The sequence below is a fragment of the Lates calcarifer genome, linkage group LG6 (genome assembly GCF_001640805.2).
Source record: "Lates calcarifer isolate ASB-BC8 linkage group LG6, TLL_Latcal_v3, whole genome shotgun sequence".
Lineage (NCBI taxonomy): Eukaryota > Metazoa > Chordata > Actinopteri > Centropomidae > Lates > Lates calcarifer.
The window spans coordinates 21677875-21693592 of NC_066838.1; the positions used below are offsets into that span (position 1 = coordinate 21677875).

A 15718-nucleotide genomic window follows, 5' to 3' on the forward strand; every position below is an offset into this window, starting at 1 on the left:
ATGGATGGACTAATGCCTGTAATGGTGCAGTAATTTCTTGGTTTTCTGACAGTGTTACAAACTCAAGCACCTTCATCTTGTCTTTCGAGGCGTCCCTGAAAAACCTTATCACCCCACCTGACACCGCCACTTGACCCTCATCCACGGCCGGACCAGAACATACTGGACTCCCAACATTTAAAGGAACATTTAGAATTAAGATAAGATAAGATAAGATAAGATAAGATAAGATAAGATAAGATAAGATAAGATAAGATAGATAAGAACAGCATACATAAAGTGACAAATGTAATAAATGTAATACAATAACAGAATAAAAAATATTATTAGAAGCTATTAAAAATATGTGACAAAAACAAAATAAGTATATACAGTACATATACAATGTACAAATAAGATAAGTTAACTAATAAGTTACTTTGAATGACATTAAAGTAACAGTGAATGAATGTACGTAAAGTAACACTGTATAGACAGTGAATGGAATATATGAACCGTTATATAAGAGTGATATTGCACATGATGATATTGATAATACTGCTCTGATTGATAGGCAGGGGGAGGAGTTATACAGTTTGATGGCCGAGACTTCTCGTGGCGCTCTGTGGTGCACAAGCTAAGCAGCTGGGGCCTGCACCTTGTTAGCCTAGCTTAGCGTAAAGACTGGAAACAGAGGGAAACAGCTAGCCTGGACAAAATATTCCACCCAGTCCTGATCTAGAAACAGTAACTGGATCTGCTCTGTGTTGGCCTGTTGTGCCAATGGACATGGGCCTGGACCAGGACCAGGACCTTTACTTTAAGTCTGTTTAATCACCGCTGAGTGGTCTTAAATAAGACCCGTGCTTCAGCGTTGCAGCTTCTGTGACTGTATAAGCAAAAATCGTGCTGCGCTTTAGAGTAAGAGTTGAGCCTTTGCATCCTGCATCCTCTCATCCCAGTCAGTATGTGCACGCGCACGTCGGCTCGCGCAATGGGGATGTTGGGGGCGGGGGGAAGGGAGATGGGGAGGGGGGAGGCGGAGTCAGCGTACTGCTGCAGCTGTCCATGGTTGTGTAGTGGGAGCCAGAGAGGGTCCTGGTACGTGCGAGATGCGGCCATAGTCACGCTTACACTCTCTACAATCACAACCTGCCGGGATCGTTAGTTTTGCAGCACATCAGAGCCGACTGAAAGGTGAGCCTCCTCGTGCATTTCGACTCTTCATTTCTGCTCGAGCCACTGCCCCTTGCCCTTGAAAATTACTGCTGACGATCCATCCCCTGCCTTGCATCAAGAACAGGCCAGGAAGCGAACCAACATGGATGCTGTGCGCTATAGCCGTGCTGCTGATGATGCTTGCACAGAGATTACGCTCCTAGCATCGTATACACACAGTCTAATCCTTCTTATAGACAATTTACAGCGGGATGCGAATCGTTTCAAAGAGAAATTTGACGCCGAGTTGTCAGAACGAGTCGTTTTGCAGTGAAAAATGTTGAAATACGCTGTACAGACCAGTGGCTATTCATTTGTGTCAAGATGACACCCATTTGGAGGCAGCTATGTTCTCAGGAATGGCTTTTACCTTTTTTTCACTTGCAATATCAGTGTGATAAACCTCGCTCTCCTGCAGCATCCTTCACTGTGTGGATGTCAGTGACTGATTTACTTACAGCAGCAGAGGCAGTCAGTGGTCCTGCCAAGATGTCACAGTTACAGTTAAATCATGGAGGACAATTTATATCATTTGTGCAATTAAACTGGAAATATGTAATAAGCAGGTTATTGCAGGAAAATGTCATAAATTCAGAATTTAGCCCCTGATAGGTCTTGACTTGAGCTGGGTGTTTCTGTATGTAACATGTACAGGACAGCTGTGTTTAACTGAAACAGCACTGGACCAGCTGTTGCCTGCAGTCTGTAGGATTCAATCATACAGGCCTCACTCCAGTTAAAGGCCTCATGCTCCCTGAACAGATGTATATCATGATAAACAGGCCGTCTTAACAAGGTAGGTCTGGTCCTGTAGGTTTTGTTTGTGGAGCAGCACAGTTCAGTTTTCTGTTCCTGTGCCCAGCCCGCAGACGTAAAGGCACCATGGCTGAGCAGCAGAGGCAGCGTTCTCTGTCCACCGCCGGTGAGTCTCTCTACCACGTGTTGGGAGTTGAGAAGATGGCCACGACGGATGACATCAAGAGATCTTACAGGTGAGGCACCCACCCCTGTGAATGCCAGAGAGAGGCTGCGCTCACCTCCGCCGTTTGTGAATGTGCTGGTTTCTGTTTTCTCTGCACAGGAAGCTGGCGTTGAAGTTCCACCCCGACAAGAATCCTGACAATCCAGAGGCGGCGGATAAGTTCAAGGAGATAAACAACGCACATGCGATTCTGAATGACCCCACGAAGCGTAATATTTACGACAAATATGGCTCTCTGGGACTGTATGTGGCTGAGCAGTTTGGAGAGGAGAACGTTAACACTTACTTTGTCCTTTCAAGCTGGTGGGCAAAGGTAAGACCATGGAGAGACCCTGACCATTTACTGTTTGCATTTTCTAGTTATACTACTTTTTCTTATCATCCTCTGCTGAATTGTCTTCCCTGCAGGCTCTGTTTGTATTCTGCGGCCTGGCTACCGGCTGCTATTTCTGTTGCTGCCTGTGTTGCTGCTGTAACTGCTGCTGTGGAAGATGTAAACCACGGCCTCGAGAGGGCCAGGACCAGGACTTTTATGTGTCCCCTGAGGATCTGGAGGCTCAGCTGCAGTCCGATGAGAGAGGTGAGACTGAACGACCTGTGTTGCCGCTCCCACTGTGACTATGCCAGAGAGTTGTTCGTTAAACAGAAACATTAAAAACCTGTCGTTCTCTCGGTCAAACAGAGGCTGGTGGTGACCCTATAGTGCTGCAACCGTCAGCGACAGAGACAACCCAGTTAACATCGGATGGGCACCACTCCTACCACACTGACACCGGCTTCAACTAACACCCTCCGCTCCCATCAATCCTGGCCTGCGGTCCTGCCTGCTTCCCTGCTCCACCTCAGTGAGACGAAAGAAAGGGGCAATCCATCTTTTCACTTCAGAGAGAGAGAGAGCCATGTGAGAGGAGAGGGACTAGTAAGCATGGCCCATGAAAGGAACTAATGAAGTCACATCCCTTACACCCCTCCCTGATTGGTCCATCTACTTATCCCCCTCCCCCTTCCCCACCCCAACCTACCCCAAGTACGAGAAGAAAAGAGAAACAACTAAATTGTTTCCTTTTTAATTTCTTCTTTTGTATTTCTTGGCCTTTAACCACACAGGTCGCCTACCCCACTTTCCCCTCTCCCATATTTTGCATCATGGTGTAGCATGCACTGTTTCTAAAACACTGTTTTCTTTTATCGTTTGCGACATTTTTACTTTGCAAGACTCATAATGTAGGTGCAATACGTTCACATGAGTACAGTTCACTGGGAGGAGGAGGAGGAGGAGGGGGGTAAAGTTTACGTGATATGTTATGCTAAAGGAAAAGGAGAGCCATGGCTCAGGGAGGTGCTGGTTAGAGAGGTGTGTTTGTTGGGTGTAGGCGGTGCCATCATTAAACCTTAAAGAACAGAGCTGTCACATATTGGTTTAATTTTCACTTCTGATTTGCAATCAATAGCGTTTTAGTTGAGGAAACGCCACCTGCCATCGTCAGACCTCCAGTGTGTCGTTGGCACTGAGTTCGTTTGTCCTTCGTCTGCCCCCCCTGAGTGTTTTTAACGTGAATCATGAGGTTGTTGAGGCACAGAGCTTTATTATTTGCATATGTAACAATTCTTTAGTTATTAATTACTATTGGCTTCTCTTTACTCTGCCACAGCTTTATTTCAGCCCATACTTGCAGGATAGTTTCCCATCTTTCCTGCAGCACTGAGCAGGTTGTTATGACAATTATTATCAAAGTAACTTTTACATTGATTCATAATTTATTAGTTTCCCAGCCAGACCTAACCATTAATCACTGTTATTTTTTATTTTTTACATATTAGCAGTTACATGTGATATATTAAAAATGTTGACACTGACTTCATAAATTAGTATAACCTTTTAAATGAATCTCACACAAAATACTGATAATTAACATTTTAATAATGTAGTTTTTCATTAGTGGATGAAATTTTTATTTTTTCATTTCTTATTGGAATCCTGTGCTGAGTTGCTGCTGTCTTTTCTTTTTCTTTCCTCAGTGGCAAAACAATTTTTAGAGACATTACAACTCACTGAGACTGAGAGACATTCATCTTATCTGATTATGGCAGTTATTGTTGTTGTTGTTTACTTATTGATTTTGTGCTATACAAAGCCAAGGAGGTCCAGGTACTCCAGCTGACTCTGATCAGAGCTGTTAAAAGGCAGATTGGACAGATCTCTATCAGCAGCTGCAGCCCTGGTTCAGAGGGTGACATGTTTTAACTCTGAGCTGTCTTGAATATTATTGAGTAGTTAATGTGATGTGAAAAGAAAAAAACTTTGGGAGGTAAAGCTGCCTGCAGAATATCCACATGTGGGTATTTTATGGTAGGGAGGAATATGAACGTCATCATGTTTTTTAGTCCTTGTGTTTTGAACTGAAGTCTGACGACTCTGACATTTTGTCCAATGCTGTGATTGTTCATCATTTTTTTGACTTGTTTGAATCCATATAGAGTAAGAAGCTTGTGAGGCATATCATCTGTGAGCCAGTGCTACAGGCAGCTCCGAGTAAAACGACTCTAGATTTTTTCATACTACTGAATTTGCGTATATTGCGACACATTTGCAAAATCGCCATAAATTGCCATGAACATCTTTGCCACTTTTGTCAGTTTCATAACTGCTAATAATGTGTTTCAATGGTTTACAATTGGTGAGCTCCTGTTGCCCACCCTCTGCTATTAACGGTATGGATGTTCACCTCTGTGGCCCTTGTATGATGTTTCCTGTAACCCTTGATAAAAACATAGATGTTCCTGTCATGGCTTTTTCATTGAGATACTGAAAAATGCTACTGTAAATGTTCTAAGTTGAATGCACTGTGTGTTTAAAAAAATTATAATGGATCAATGATCAGGAAATGAATCAATAAAAAGACAAAACATAGTATATAGTGTAACTATAGTGAAATGGTTATATGATGCATTTTTGGAATTTCATTTATTTCATACTTTGTCATGTTTCAGATGATGATTGGCTATAATTTTAACTGGTATGGTGTTGTAACGTGACCATTAAATTTTGCAAGGAATGGTTTAATGGTTAAGGTCGCTTGTACATACACTTGGCCCATATAAAGTATAAACCTTAACGTTTATGTTGTAGCATGGTAATTGTGTGTCTGGAAGAAAACAAGTGGATCATTGATCTGATTTGCTGTTGTTGAATAAATGTTCATGAACATTTTGACTTGTGTCCTTGTATCATATTGTTATATATGCTACATAGTCTACAGCTATTTAACACAAAAACAAAATATGCTAATGCACATTGATGGGAGCATCTGCACAGAAACAGCTCATACCAGGTCTGCAGTCATGGAAACATTTTACCTGAGTAAAAGGAGAAACGCCACAGTGTGAAAATTTTACTTAAATAAAAGTATTAGCATTGAATTAAAGTACCAAAAATAAAAGTGCTCATTACACAGAATGACTTATTTTAGAATAATGTATATATATTAAATAATTTAATTATAATTATTGTTGTAATAATGTGCACTTCACTTTAAAGTTGCAACTGGTAAAGTTGTAACTAATTTTAATTACTTTATATATGGTAATATATAGGAGTCTAGGTAAATAATGATACATCATATTTTATTTGTTCATGTTATTTTGTATTAATAATCTGAATCTGCAAAGTAAAGAAGCAAACTAGCAACTAGTAACTAAAGCTGTCATAAACAAAAAAATTAGAATTTCCCTCAGAAATGTAGATGAACATAAGTATAAAGTAGCAGAAAATGGAAACACTCAGGTAAAACACTGACTTCACAACTGTATTTAACTATAGTGCTTGAGTAAATGTACTTAGTTACTTTCTGTCACTGCCGATCTTCCACTGAGAAATACTGAACACCTTCTCATGCACAAATATTCTAGTTAAGGCTTTATGAATAACTTGTATTGGTCAAAATGTGGCAGTTTTCCTGATTAAAAAGAAACACATCAGTTACACTGCATAATGTGTTACAACATTTTTTGACACAGTATAACTGGATTTAGGTTTAGAATTACAGTAATGAAAGTAAACATAAATTCCTACAATTAAATCCTCATAGCTGTCTTTTTTGTTTGTGTGTTTTTGTTTCGTTGTTTACTCAGTGTACTACATCAGCAACTTGCTAATGACCAAAGAAAACTAAAATCTGACAACTTTTTGTTCACAGTCTTCACTTGGTGGAGACGAAACACTGGAGGTGTCATGTTTTCGCCAGCAGATGGAGACAAGTTGTTAACTTTTCCAACCAATACTACTACACTTAAAGGGAGAGACTGAATAACCATCATCACAGGTGTTTCATTAGCTTTTATCTGACTGGACCGAGCATTATTTACACCACTTATTTTATTCCCTTTAAACATCAAATCCTAAATCTTTTCAGAGCTTTTACTTTATTTTTATTTGTTTATTTTTTGTATCTTATATTTTCCATAGTACATAACATAACCATTGTTTGGTCATTTTGCAGGACATCTCAAACATTTACTGTACATACTGTGTGATAAACTAAATGTTGACAGTGGTGGAAAGTAACTAAATACATTTACTCCATTACAGTTGTGGATTATTGTAGCAGCCTCTCTTGTATATAGGAATAAAGCTAAAGTGGCTTTAAATGGCAATACAGTAAGTAAGTACAAGTATCTCAAAATTATACTTGAGTACAATACTCTCCACCAGTAATGTGTGTGTGTGTGTGTGTGTGTGTGTGTGTGTGTGTGTGTGTGTGTGTGTGTAATAGCCTCGGTGATCCGGACCCGCCTCCTCCTGTCAGTTACTGAGTTGAGCTGACTGGATGGAGGCAACAGCAGCGATTAGCAACTAGCAAAACCCTCAGAGTTACAGCGATGAACCGACCAGGTAAGACCATCTCACGTTTGTCTGTATCAGCACTCTGCGGTTAAGCTGAACAAATATCTGGTCAGTTTTGGTTTAGTGAACGGCTGGCGTGTTTACAGTGAGTTAATGCTGCGGTTGAAGGAAGCTAACGTTAGCTCCGTGTGCAACAGGTAACGTTAGCTGTTAGCTGTTAGCCTCGGCTAGTTCAGCACCGCGGACAGCTCCGACTTTATCTGTTTATAATAAAACACATTTATAACCTATATATAATATAAAACCTATGGTAATAACAGCTGTTACCGGTATAACAACCGTAGTTTTTAACTAATTCCTTAGCCAATAATATCTTTAAAATCTATCTATTAGTTACATCTATCCAATATTTTCCACCCGTACTTCTTCGGTTTCTGCAGTATTCTTCATCCATGAAGAATTCAAATTATATTACTTTCAGTCCACGTTAACACATTATAATGTAGTTGTAAACACATGTAAGGACATTTTAAGTGTTTATTAATTCAACTTCTAGCAGGACATATGTCCTGGGAGAAGTTATGGACATATTATGAAAAACTATAAGTCATATTATTACAACTATTGCTATATTATTTGCTTATTATCATCATTCATTATTATGCTCATTATTTATAAAGTAGCCTCCACCCGCAGGAGGAGTCATAGTTGTTGAAAAATCCATTTATAAACACCTGCAACTTTATTAGTCTATTATAAACCGTTTATGAAGTGTTATTATACTGATTATAAATGCTTAACTAGGAGACTTTAAGTAAAGTTTGTTGAATGTTTTTGAATGGATTTCTCCATGTGTCTTTCTAAGGTTTTGGCGGGGCTCCATCATCCATGAACTTCTCTACGAGGACAACAGAAACATCCATTAATGGATCCTCACCTTCAGATCTAACAGAGGAGGACCTGGACAATCTACAGATCGAACTGTCAAAAGTGATGCCGCTCTTATGAGCTTTCATCATAATGTGTGACAAAAAACAGGCAGAAAAAAAAGTAAAATATGTTAAACAGCATCTGGTCACCCTCTTCTGATTAAAGTGCGTTGTGTTTTTTCCCTTCACACAGACGGAGGATGAAATTCAGACTCTGCGGCAGGTGCTTTTGGCCAAAGAAAAATATGCAGCAGACATCAGGAGGCAGCTGGGTCTGAGTCCTCTCAGTAACATCAAACAGAACCTATCCAAAGGCTGGCAAGAAGTCCAGACCTCAGCCCCGTACGTTCACCAGCAGCCTCATAAACATTGCATGTTTAGACTGGCACCGTATGGGACACAAATACAGTAATAAGATCTGCTGAATGCTTAAACACTACACTGTGCACCTTCCCAGTCTCACCTGATTTAAGACACCCAACTCCTGCACTGTCAGAACATTTGTCACGCATTGTCTTAGTGTGACATAGTTACATAACCACGAAAAGCACACTAATGGCTGATGACTGTTGTGGTCTCTCTCTTAAGTCGAGGTAATAATCCACTAACTTCTGCCTGTTCTCTTCTTGTTCCAGATATCTCACAGCCACTGCCACTTTGGAGGACATCAGCCACTCTGCTGTGTGAGTGTTGGTCATCATGAATGGATCATATGCTGAAGAAAAACAACACTTGTATTTCATTTTCACGAGGCAGGGGTTTCCCAGTCTTTTGTCCTGTGCTCACATGTTAAAGAGGGATCTGTTCTAAGAAACTAGTGATGGGATTTTCCAGGTCAAATAGGATCGGTGCCCTGTTAATAGCCTTACAGCCTGACTTAGTGGGTGAGAGATGTTTAGCAGCCAGGTGGACCGAAGCCACTGACGTATACGAGCTTGATGTCAACTGTTTATGTGCACTCTCTTCTTCAACATTGTGACTTCCCTCCACTCACATCCTGACTTCTACTTCCTCTTTCTACCTGTAGATACGTGAGGACACGGGAGGGTCTCTCTCATGCAGGCCAGGTGACGTCCTCTGCGCTGTCCAGCATAGGCGTGGCCGTCACCAGGAGACTGGCAGAGATGAGGTAACCTCAGAAACGGCTTAGCTCCTCCCGCCTAATTTTCAAAAGAAAAAGTGGATTACATTTCCTATTTTATTTGCTCAATAACAGGCAACTTGGAACAGCCAAAGAAATCAGTTTTACTTGATTAACATCAGCGTCCTCTAGCCACCACTTGTGGCTGCGGCAGCCATTGTTCCTGCTGCTCAGCTCATGTTACATAATGTTCCTTTAAGCCAATTTAATCATTGATTATCAAAGCTTTTTCATACCAACATGTTTGTCTTTGTGTGCTAATGCTACATACCTAGTATCAATTTGAACTTGAAATGCTAAGTAGATACAGTCATTTCTGGGAAATCAGCGTTGCTGATTAAAAACTAATTAGGTCATCTACTCCTTATGGAAGTAGCTGTGGTGTAAGTATGAAGTTTGTATGCATCATTGTTAGATTACCATGTTCACAAGAGTCACATACACAAATATAGCAACATAAAATTGCTCAGTACTGACTCCTAACAAACCTTTAGCATATTAATAAAACCACCGCACATTGCTTTTATAAAATGAAAGAAGAATTAACGGTGCAACAGGGCGTCAGCAGTGCGTGGAAGGAAAAGCTGCCTTTGGCTGATTCAGCCAGGCAGATGGAAAGACAGGAGGCCAACAGAGAGTCACGACGAGTGGACAACATGTCAGAGAGACGCTTTGAAATGCAAAGTGAGGTCAGTGTTACAGGTCGGCAGAGTCACATCTCAAACTGTTGATATCAGAAGATAAAAGAATATTATAAAACTGTGTTTTGGCTGTCAGAATAAATGTTACAGACCAGAACTGTAGAGAGCACTTTTATTTGCATTAATGTTTTATTTGTTTTGTCAGTTACGTCTTATCTCTGTCTACTTGAATGAACATTTTATTATCTTTATAGCTCTCAGTTAACACAAAGAGTTTCTCTGCCTATTTTCACAGCAGACATTTTATCTTGTCATGGTGAGAAAAGCACAGGATGTTACTAATAACATTAATGATGGCAGTAATTTTCTTATTGACACCTTTGTTTTTAATGCCCCCCGTCAGAGTCAGTATAATAACTGAGCACAAGAAATGTTAAATTACTGTCTAATTATAGTGAATGTGTAGCGATGTGGTGACATGACAATAGCAATTTAACTGGTCTTGTATCATATTGTATCTTTAATAAATACTGAGATAGAGCTAATATAAAGGATAAAACTGGAAATATTCTGCATTTTTCTTATTGTAAACAGAACCCAATGAACAGACCAAAACCATAAAGATCTAATGTTGTTTAAAAACCATTAAAAACACATCACTGAGCCACATGTTGCACTAGGTGACCACTGTAGCTTATGTTGAATCAAATTAGAGCCGGGACAATTAGTCGATTAGTTGATTGATAGATGTTTTTTTCTTCTTCTATTTTTAAACCAAAAAGTCAAATATTTGCTGCTTCTAGATTCTCAGATACGAGGACTTGATGCTCTTCTTTGTGATGAGTATTTTAAAGAACTTTGAGTGGAATAACACCTGTCTCGTGGTTTGTTTAGACAGTAAGCGACTGTAATCCAATCACACTAGTACATCTGGACATTAGCAGCAGGAGCTGATAAGTCTGTTATTGTTCTCGTCCGTGTGGAAATAGAAGCTGGAGTGATGTTATCTCTCTGTTTCTGTCTGTCTTTGTCTTCATGCTGCAAACTCCACAGAGCTCTGCCTCTTCCAAGCCCACCCCGGTAAGATCTACGAGGCTGAAATGACCGAGTGTGTCCTGAACTGAACACGAGTAAAGTAGAAGACAGTGAATTTAAAGAAAGTTTCTATGTATGATCATACAGTTGACTTGAATATAGTTTACAACATGAAACACAAAAGGACTGAATTAATTAGTAGATTAATTTATCAGTTAATAGACATAAAGTGAACAGTAATTTAAAATATTAGTGGGGAAATGAACAGTTTCCTGTTTATCATCACTGCTGTTCTCATTTTTATGTCTTTTTAAGCCAAACATTAAATGTTTTTAAATTGATACTGAGGTGATGAACATTCTTCACTTTTTCCTGACATTTTTTGACTGAATAATTTATCGACAAATTGGAAATATAAGTGACAAATTAATTGAAACAGTGGATGATATTTGCCCCTAGAACTCAGATAACAAGTACAGTACTCGTCATTTTATGTTAAACTGAGGAAATAAAAGGGTTGGTTTTTTATGCTTTTGCTGAGTCTGTATTGTTTGTAAACTTCTGTCACTTTTAATTCTAAAATTCCCTTCCTTCCTTCCCTCACCCAGCGCCCTGAGCCACACCATCAGTGTGCCGTCTATGAGGTAATGTGGCGTTCAGGTTCACTGAGATATAATAGAAAACAAATGAGCACTGGGTAATTTTTCTTCATATTTCTCTGCAGACCCTCCAATACGTTCAGGTCTTTTGAGGAAATGGTCGGCAACGTGAAGGTGAGTTAATAAAAACAGCCGACACACAGTGCACAGCGTTTTCTTCCTGCCTGAGTACTGATCAGTCGTTTTATTATCAGGATAAGGTGACTGGTGCTCTGTCAAACAACGGAGATACGTCTGGATTTGAAGGAAGATCCTCACGCCACAGCACGAGATAACTGACCACAATTATTTATTTTTCATACCTTGTAAAGTGAAGAATTTTATTTTGCTCCCTTTGGTCTGAATTTGTCCACTGTTTATTTCTGACTTAATTAATACAGAATTACAATAGAATATATTAAATTTGTAAATTTAACCTCAATATCAAAGTAATATTTTCATAAATGTAATGTATTTATTTTTAGATACTGAGTGCAGTAAACCCATCCTCTGAAATCAGCTGAATTACTTTCAATATGCATTCATTGACATTAATTGTGACATTTCGCTCACATAAAGTATTTTTGTACTTTAAGATTTTTCAGTTAAAGTCAATTGAATGGTGTGTGGCTTTTGTCATTAATGTTTTGTTTTTTAAAGTAATTGACTCACATGATTAGCCTTGAATCCCTGAAATCCTTCTGTCAGAGTATGTTTAGAGAAGTTGGCTTCAGTCAGCAGTGGCTGTCAGTGTACTGTACATCAAAATATATTAACCTTGAACTTAAGATATGAAAAATGGCAGCTATTATTTTCATGGTTCATACATGTCAAAATCACGGTAGAGAGGAAAGTATCTTCAGGTCCTGGTTGTTTGAACAAACTGGTTGAATAAAATAGGTTAAATATCAAGAAAATTAACGTTCCCTGACCGGGAATCGAACCCGGGCCGCGGCGGTGAGAGCGCCGAATCCTAACCACTAGACCACCAGGGAGTGGTGCTGCTCACGGTTTCTTCACGGGTTTTAAACTTGTATTAAATGTGTTTGGAATGTGTGCGAAAGGTTGTGAAGTGGAAAAGAAATGATAAAACGTGATTTATCAAACCAACACGCCACTGTCACACTCAATCATTATAAGTTAAATAATTTATACATTATTGTTCGATTACAGTCGCTCTGAGTTAAATAGCGTTCATATTTGTGGACCGTCGCTGCTAATTCACTGATTTGAAAAGGTTGTTAAGTTTGTTTGTTTGTTTTTTTTCATCTGTGTGACAAACTAGGTGAATTTTAACCTTCCAGTCGATGTACACTGATGAGCCACAACATCAAAACACTGACAGGTGCAGTGACTCACATGAATCATCCTGTTACAGCGCAATGTTCTGCAGGGAAACACTGAGTCCTGACATTTATGTGGATGTTAATCAGCACGTACCACTCACCGACACATTACTGCAGACCGAGCAGATGGCAATAACGCTCCCCCTGGCAGGACAATACTCCCAGCACACCTCAGAAACTCCTCAGAAATGTCTCGGGGAACACGACAGGTGTTCACCTGGCCTCTAAAGTACCCGGATATCCCCATTTCCGGGGTGTTGGGGGCGGTTTATTCACCTCACCTGTCGTTTTAATAATGACAAAGGTATCTTAAATTATACATTTTGGACTTAAGTGAAAGATAAAAGTTAACTTCACTTTTACTCACAAACTTGGAATAAAAACTTTTTATCAAACTTTTTTTTAAAACTTAAAAACTGAAAAATTCAGCCCCCAAAATACGATCACCCAGAAAATATAAAACTAACTACTGAATATGTATTTTTAAAATATACTAGAGGCATCTGAGGTGTGATTATGTCCTTCAGCGGGTTAATTAAAGCCTCTCCAAAGCCTCCTTTTGTGTGGAGTCACCTAGTCCCTGCACCAGCCAGGACACCCGCACGTTCTCTGTCCTCGAGCTGTCACCGTCCACAGCGCGTGCTGCTGTGGCGCACGGGGGTGAGGGAGGGGCGGGGACAGTGACAGATCCTATATAACCTGGTCCCTAGTCATCCCTGAGTCAGACAGCAGCAGTGTAGTGACCGAGAGAGGTCCACACGGAGAGTTCATCCACAAATGGGCCATAGTAACAACTAGCACCTCTTCTACTTGAAGCCATCCCGCACCTTACAACCGCACCTGGTGCCAACAGCAGCATCCAAATCCTACAGGTAGGTCACCCAGCAGCTCTTCTTTTAACATGAACTGACTGTGACAACTTTTGTGAGTCCAGTGCATCAGTTTCAGGCTGAATGTGGGGTCTTTTCTTTTCAGTTTTCCCCTCACATTTCTTTCACATCACCTGGCTCCATCACAAAATACAAAGGTAGTTTTTGCACCAAGACGCTGGAATGCTTTACACCTCTGTTACATTCACTTTTTGAATCTTGTGCAAGACCACACATACGCTTTTATAAGCATGTACAGTAGCCTAAATCCTTTAAAAATGGCCTCTCGCTGCTGTTTAAATGGTGTGTTCAGACGTCAGCTGCTGTGTTTATCTGGGCTGTGAGGTTCAAGCGTGTGTTTGTCTGCTGCTTGAAATCCCCAAAGCCATCTGCTGCTCACCTGGAGATAAGCTGTACAGCCTCTAACTGGTTCTCAGGCACCAGGCTGTTTATGTCTTCTACTTTTAATCGGCCTGAAATACATGTGATAAATGTTTATTTTCTGCAGACTCTAATATTTTTCTCCACTGTCCTGAAAAGGGGTTAAGCTTAGTTACATTTTTATCTTTTGCTTTTAGCTGTAAAACAATTTGAAAGGAGGCATCTATAATTTCCTGACTGAGCAGCAGAAGTAGCTTTGGTGTCCACCAGCAATGCAAACACGTCCTCTGTTGCAAGGACAACACAATCTGTAACCAGTCGTCACCTACAGTCATGCAGGCCGCCCGTGCACCACCTTATCTGAGTTTCTTTGGCATGTGGCCGTGCTCTCACATTCTCACACACACACACACACACACACACACACACACACACACACACACACTCCTGTTATTTGAGTCATGGGGAACGAGATTCTCAGAAGCAGCTGCTTCTGTTTTAGCACTCTGCAGTGGACAGGAATGGAGCATCAGAGGGCATGAGTAAATGCAGCCCTGCTTCCTTGAAACAGGTCCTGAGACAAAAGAAGGAAAGAAATGAAATAATGGGGAGCAGCATCACTTTTTAAATCCATTTTACATCCAGTCTAATAATACCTTTGCTGTCTATTTTCCTCTGTGTCTCCTTCAGGTTACCATTTTCCATCTTTGAGCGGTTTTCCACCTAAGGTCGGAGAAAATGGCAGCAATTCCATCAAGTGGCTCTCTCATCGCCACCCATGATTACTACAGAAGTGAGTCAGATGTGGCCTATAATCATTCCAGATGTGTATTTTTTTTTTGTTCACTCTGCATCTGAGGCTGGTGTGGAGGCCTGTCTTTGTCTTTCATAGAATATATGGAAAATCTGCTGTGTCTTTGTTCCAGGGCGCCTTGGGTCCAACTCCAGCAGCAGCTCTTGTGGCAGTGCTGAGTACACAGGAGAGGTCATTCCACACCACCCAGGTATGAAGGAGGAGGAGGAGTCATTTTGAGTTTAAAGAGTGAAAACATGCTCCAAAAAAACAGCTTTTTTTAAACAAAGTCATTTTGTTCTCTTCAGGACTTCCAAGGCAAGACTCAGGCCACTGGTGGACTTCATTTTTCTTTGCAAAACAAAACCAGCCCGGCATGCAGAATGGATCTGAAAATCAAAAGTGAGTGTCGTAATATAACAACATCACCACTCTAAAGTTAATCAGGAGCAGTTGTCTTTGATTTTGTTTTGGTTCTTGGGGCTAAAATTCGATCATTTCCATGTGTTTTAGAAACAGAACCTACACAGTGGCCAACGGTCAGGTGACCTGCATCGCCAGGGAAATGGCTTTGAACAGACAACTCAGTGAAAGCAGTGAAAATGTAAAGTCTGAACCACTGAACCCTCCACCGACTTCCTCCTAGACTCCATTCCCCGCCAACACCCTCCCCCGGCTCACACCTCCTTCACCTTCAACTTGCCGTCACACAGTCCACCACTGGAGACGGAGATGATGATGGTGTTTTTTTTTTTACCTTTAGTAAATAGACTTTGCTTCTCCTTTATTGCCTGTGTATAGTATGTTTTATTATGACCAAAAGTGAAAAAAAAACTCAAGTATGTAAAAAGTTTTTCATGTTACTCTTCTTATAACTTGACACTGTTAATAATGATAAATAAAATGCTTGCAGTCAGCACTTA

General features: G+C 40.3%; 3 protein-coding genes and 1 non-coding gene across 5 annotated transcripts; 3 read left to right on the forward strand and 1 right to left on the reverse strand.

Annotated features, from left to right (window-relative positions):
• Positions 1 to 980: 980 nt before the first annotated feature.
• On the forward strand, positions 981 to 5393 carry dnajc5aa (DnaJ (Hsp40) homolog, subfamily C, member 5aa). Its single transcript, XM_018687383.2, has 5 exons — positions 981 to 1176; positions 2060 to 2189; positions 2279 to 2492; positions 2588 to 2759; positions 2862 to 5393. The coding sequence occupies exons 2-5, from the start codon at positions 2080 to 2082 to the stop codon at positions 2963 to 2965; spliced, it is 600 nt and encodes a 199-aa protein (XP_018542899.1). The 5' UTR covers positions 981 to 1176; positions 2060 to 2079; the 3' UTR covers positions 2966 to 5393.
• A 1544-nt stretch (positions 5394 to 6937) lies between these two features.
• Positions 6938 to 12031, forward strand: LOC108890515 (tumor protein D54). Its single transcript, XM_018687391.2, has 9 exons — positions 6938 to 7070; positions 7888 to 8012; positions 8145 to 8293; positions 8587 to 8634; positions 8979 to 9080; positions 10787 to 10813; positions 11377 to 11412; positions 11493 to 11541; positions 11622 to 12031. The coding sequence occupies exons 1-9, from the start codon at positions 7058 to 7060 to the stop codon at positions 11700 to 11702; spliced, it is 630 nt and encodes a 209-aa protein (XP_018542907.1). The 5' UTR covers positions 6938 to 7057; the 3' UTR covers positions 11703 to 12031.
• A 298-nt stretch (positions 12032 to 12329) lies between these two features.
• Positions 12330 to 12401, reverse strand: trnae-cuc (transfer RNA glutamic acid (anticodon CUC)). Its single transcript has one exon. It is a non-coding gene; the product is annotated as a tRNA-Glu (tRNA).
• A 1061-nt stretch (positions 12402 to 13462) lies between these two features.
• LOC108890511 (pancreatic progenitor cell differentiation and proliferation factor B) lies at positions 13463 to 15718 on the forward strand. 2 transcript variants are annotated; one of them, XM_018687386.2, is made up of 6 exons: positions 13477 to 13624; positions 13728 to 13779; positions 14693 to 14795; positions 14929 to 15006; positions 15104 to 15197; positions 15309 to 15718. In XM_018687386.2, exons 3-6 carry the CDS (start codon positions 14741 to 14743, stop codon positions 15439 to 15441), a joined length of 360 nt encoding a protein of 119 aa, XP_018542902.1. In that variant the 5' UTR covers positions 13477 to 13624; positions 13728 to 13779; positions 14693 to 14740; the 3' UTR covers positions 15442 to 15718. The 2 variants fall into 2 exon arrangements, with proteins under 2 accessions (XP_018542901.1, XP_018542902.1); XM_018687385.2 differs by lacking the exon at positions 13728 to 13779 and having other exon boundaries at positions 13463 to 13624.

Excerpts from the sequence above, each read along its gene's own strand:
- dnajc5aa (XM_018687383.2), top strand. The coding sequence starts at position 2,080 with ATGGCTGAGCAGCAGAGGCAGCGTTCTCTGTCCACCGCCGGTGAGTCT. Across the intron at positions 2,493-2,587 it reads TTTCAAGCTGGTGGGCAAAG|GCTCTGTTTGTATTCTGCGG; the intron begins GTAAGACCATGG and ends TCTTCCCTGCAG. Across the intron at positions 2,760-2,861 it reads GCTGCAGTCCGATGAGAGAG|AGGCTGGTGGTGACCCTATA; the intron begins GTGAGACTGAAC and ends TCGGTCAAACAG.
- LOC108890511 (XM_018687385.2), top strand. The coding sequence starts at position 14,741 with ATGGCAGCAATTCCATCAAGTGGCTCTCTCATCGCCACCCATGATTAC. Across the intron at positions 14,796-14,928 it reads CACCCATGATTACTACAGAA|GGCGCCTTGGGTCCAACTCC; the intron begins GTGAGTCAGATG and ends TCTTTGTTCCAG. Across the intron at positions 15,007-15,103 it reads GGTCATTCCACACCACCCAG|GACTTCCAAGGCAAGACTCA; the intron begins GTATGAAGGAGG and ends TGTTCTCTTCAG.
- LOC108890515 (XM_018687391.2), top strand. Across the intron at positions 8,013-8,144 it reads TACAGATCGAACTGTCAAAA|ACGGAGGATGAAATTCAGAC; the intron begins GTGATGCCGCTC and ends CCCTTCACACAG. Across the intron at positions 11,413-11,492 it reads ATCAGTGTGCCGTCTATGAG|ACCCTCCAATACGTTCAGGT; the intron begins GTAATGTGGCGT and ends ATTTCTCTGCAG.